Raw genomic sequence first — 3,482 nt, 5'->3', positions numbered from 1 at the left:
ACACACACACACACACACACACACCGTCCCAAGCAATAAACACACTCTCTGCTGCCTCCTGAAGGACTGGAGCGGATCTACATCTCTAAACCATGCAGCGGTCAATTTATGATTGTTATTTCAAATGATGAAAACTTTCATGTCTTGCTGACTATCAGATATTTCATATTTTAAATGTGAATTAAAACGGAAACATTTATTTAAAAAAAATGGAAGTTTGAGCATTCATTCAATAAATAAAAAAGTTTGTATAGCCTATATACGTTTTGTATCGTATCATATTTGATTCATCAGGCTTTTATGGCTCATATAGGCAAGTAAGAATATGGGGCCCACACTTCTGGAGGGAAAAAAAAAAAAAAAAAAAAAACTTTAATTTTATTCAGAAGCCCAAACAACTGAAAAATAGGCAATTTGGTGTAGCGGATGTTAATTTTACAGTGCCAAAAAGTAGGCTAGTCAACGTTAAGGCGTTAAAGTGTGCAATTAATTCAAAATCCCTAACATGGTGAAATAATTGAATTTATTCGTTGTATGGAACAGCTGTGTGGTGTTGCATTTTTGTGTAATACACAACAATTTAAACTTATTTTGGGGGAACGATTTCTGGGAAACAATCTCCATAATAAATGCATCCAATCCTTGTTTAAAAATAATAAAAAATTAGAATTTTATTTGAAAAGCCAACCTATGAAGTTCACATGGCAATTACAAAATCCTCTGCATAAAGATCATGAAAAGCATTTACAAAAATACACAATCCAATCTCACTTATATCAACTTAAATACACAAAAATAAATAGCGATTTTTCTCTAGCCATTCTTAAATAGGGCAAATATCAGCTAGCAAAAACAAAGAAAAACAAGCACAAAACTGAAGAACTTTTTAACATTTACATTTAGTCTAAAATACATTCTTCACTGGTTTGCTAATAGTTCAGCAATTTGTCAATGCATTTTTTGCTGGTGACAATTCTGCCAGATAGGGTGGTATAATAATAATAATAAACATCAACAAAGAAAGATAAGCATTACCCTGATGACTGACAATAGCGGAAACAGTGTGATGTTTCAGAAGAGTGCAAGTGCTGAATCTGGCCCTGAGGCCTAACAGTACATGTACTAGCATGCAATCCTTTATCAGACGTCCTCAGGTCATCTCAGGCCCAACTGTGTAACTCATGGCACATTATTTCTCAAGAGCTCAATTCCTTTTTTTTTTCTCTGTGCATGAGTGACCGACTGTAAGGAGGTTACAATATCTTAAGCGCTTGCAAGTCATTCATCAACAAGCTTCCCGTGAACCCGGAAACGGTACACACAGGTGTATTCAGGATGACCCCAGTTAGACAGCACTCTCATCTCAATGATCTGAAAACCTCTCGAGACCTCCTCCTTGGGGAAGACAGACACACAGAATTACAAGATTAGGCAATCGATTAAAGATTACAAACAAATCAGGTTTTGCTGTTTAGCATGACCCCGTTAGCTACTGCTGGTAGATGACGCAACTACACCTTCCACATTGACAATCCTCCTTCTCCTTTTCAAATATTTTGCTGTATTAACTTTTTTATACATTTTGCTAGCAACATAAAGTTACAAGAAGCCATCAGCCAATCGGTTAAATTTTTTTATGCAGCTACAGTGTGGTTTAATGAATGAAACGGATCTCAATACACAGAAAAACATGTTTGTGTGATACTTACAGACACTAAGAAGGTCTGAAGAGCATCTCCATCTTCATTATAAACAAACTGTCCGAGTAACTGCCCCTCTTCCTCCTGCTCATCATCAAGACCCTTTCATAAAACAGAGAGGAGAGGGGAAAAAAAAAAGAAAAAAAAAATGTAATTGACCCCAAGTTAAGAGAAGTCAACCTTAAACTTTCAACGTATTAGAAAACCTGGAAATATCAGGACATTTTTTAAATTGTGGCATCTAGGTTTGGAAAATAATGGATATTAATAAAATACTGAATGTGATCTGAATGTTCTGATTTCGAATATGAAAAGGAAGGAAAAGCTTAAAACTGATGGGAAACTTCTTCAGTGGATATACAGCTCCAGCCAAAAAGTTTGATATAATTAAGATTTTATGTTTTTGAAAGAAGTCTCTTATGCTCACCAAGGCTATATTTATTTTATCAAAAATACAGTAAAATAAATACAATCCAATTTAAATGTTAATATTTTAAAACAGAATTTATTCCTTTGATAACAAATCTGAATTTTCAGCATCTTAACTCCAGTGTCACATGATCCTTCAGAAATCATTGTAATATGCAGATTTGGTGCTAAAGAAACATTTCTTATTATCAATGTTGAGAACGGTTATTATTTTGCAAAAACGTACAAGATAAAAAAAAATACTACTTTTATTCAGCAAGGATGCATTGAATGGGATGTATAACTAGAATGATTTCTCAAGGATCATGAGACACTGAAACCAGGAGTAAACTGTTGCTGAAAACTCTGCTCTACAATATTTATAAAAATACAGTATTCAAAAAAATAATTATACTTCTTTATAATATATTCATTAGTCGAGATGTGGAAACCCTGATATTAATTGATTTTAATTTCATGTGTACTCACATATACATTGAACGCTCGTGGGGCGCTGCTGATGTTGCCAGTGGGCGACAGGGATTTGGGCGCATGATCTAGAGAAAAGGCTGTAGGCACAATCTTCATGGATAACCCGATCACCAGATAACCTTGTGATCCTTTAAATGCCCAGCAGTTCCCAGGATGCACGTCTGGCTGCAGGGACAAATGAATGAAGAGATTAAGAAAGGAGAGAAATTACCATTAAAGTCATGCTTGACTTTCCAAATAAATGCACATGAATAGAAATCAGAATTCTGAAAAGATATGAAACCTGTATGACTACACGTGGTGACTGGGAGAAGTACCACAGCGGGAAGCCAAACAGACTCAGCAGTGCTGTTTTGGTGTCAAAGGACTCTGAACAGCGTGTGCTTATGATGTTGCCTCCTACAGACACAAAGAAACCCATTCAAATTCACTGCAGATATCAAACAGCATAAATATATGCAAGACTGTTATTCATAATTCTATAGGATTGGGTGATTCGGTACTACCATCTTGATATTTTCAGACATGTGTTTTCCTCCCAATAAGATGAAAAACCATTTAAATCAATCAGCTATTGTAGCAAAGCAGACAACATTCAGACAAGTAAAATAAAAATAAAAAAACCCTCACAGAAAACGGTGCAAAACACTGGATTTAAATAAAAACATTTAGTTGATTTATGAGCCTTTTAAACTAGAGATGACACGAAAAATGCCCTCACTAGTCAGTTGTCGTAAGTGAGGACATTTGTACGGTGGCCGTGAAGTGCAAAACAAAATCACAATTCTGAAAACAAAATAAATTACAAACGCAAATGCAAGTCTAAAAAACAAAACAATTTCAGAAAGCACAACAACAATTCAGAAAACACAACAACAAATC

The 3,482-nt window shown here is 35.0% G+C and overlaps 2 protein-coding genes across 8 annotated transcripts in view; both read right to left on the bottom strand.

Annotated features, from left to right (window-relative positions):
* The window catches only part of LOC107695557 (ras-related C3 botulinum toxin substrate 1-like), a 14,230-nt gene extending 14,228 nt beyond the window's left edge, over nucleotides 1–2 (bottom strand). The window contains exon 1 of the mRNA XM_016495541.1: nucleotides 1–2. This exon is cut by the window's left edge and continues 309 nt beyond it. The gene's annotated coding sequence lies outside the window, so the exon portion shown is untranslated.
* Nucleotides 3–952: 950 nt separating this feature from the next.
* The window catches only part of LOC107695554 (SUN domain-containing protein 1-like), a 22,683-nt gene continuing 20,153 nt past the window's right edge, over nucleotides 953–3,482 (bottom strand). For all 7 annotated transcript variants that reach the window (XM_016495533.1, XM_016495532.1, XM_016495536.1 and 4 more), the window contains 4 exons: nucleotides 2,884–2,999; nucleotides 2,598–2,765; nucleotides 1,710–1,802; nucleotides 953–1,395 (listed from right to left, as the gene is read on the bottom strand). In XM_016495533.1, the coding sequence (XP_016351019.1) occupies nucleotides 1,279–1,395; nucleotides 1,710–1,802; nucleotides 2,598–2,765; nucleotides 2,884–2,999 (494 nt within the window). In that variant the 3' untranslated portion in view covers nucleotides 953–1,278. The remainder of the gene's footprint in view (nucleotides 1,396–1,709; nucleotides 1,803–2,597; nucleotides 2,766–2,883; nucleotides 3,000–3,482) is intronic.

The sequence above is a fragment of the Sinocyclocheilus anshuiensis genome, unplaced genomic scaffold (assembly GCF_001515605.1).
Source record: "Sinocyclocheilus anshuiensis isolate Anshui unplaced genomic scaffold, SAMN03320099.WGS_v1.1 scaffold466, whole genome shotgun sequence".
NCBI lineage: Eukaryota > Metazoa > Chordata > Actinopteri > Cypriniformes > Cyprinidae > Sinocyclocheilus > Sinocyclocheilus anshuiensis.
The sequence above is the reverse complement of the archived record's forward strand: the minus strand, read 5'-3'. Positions and strand labels throughout refer to the sequence as shown.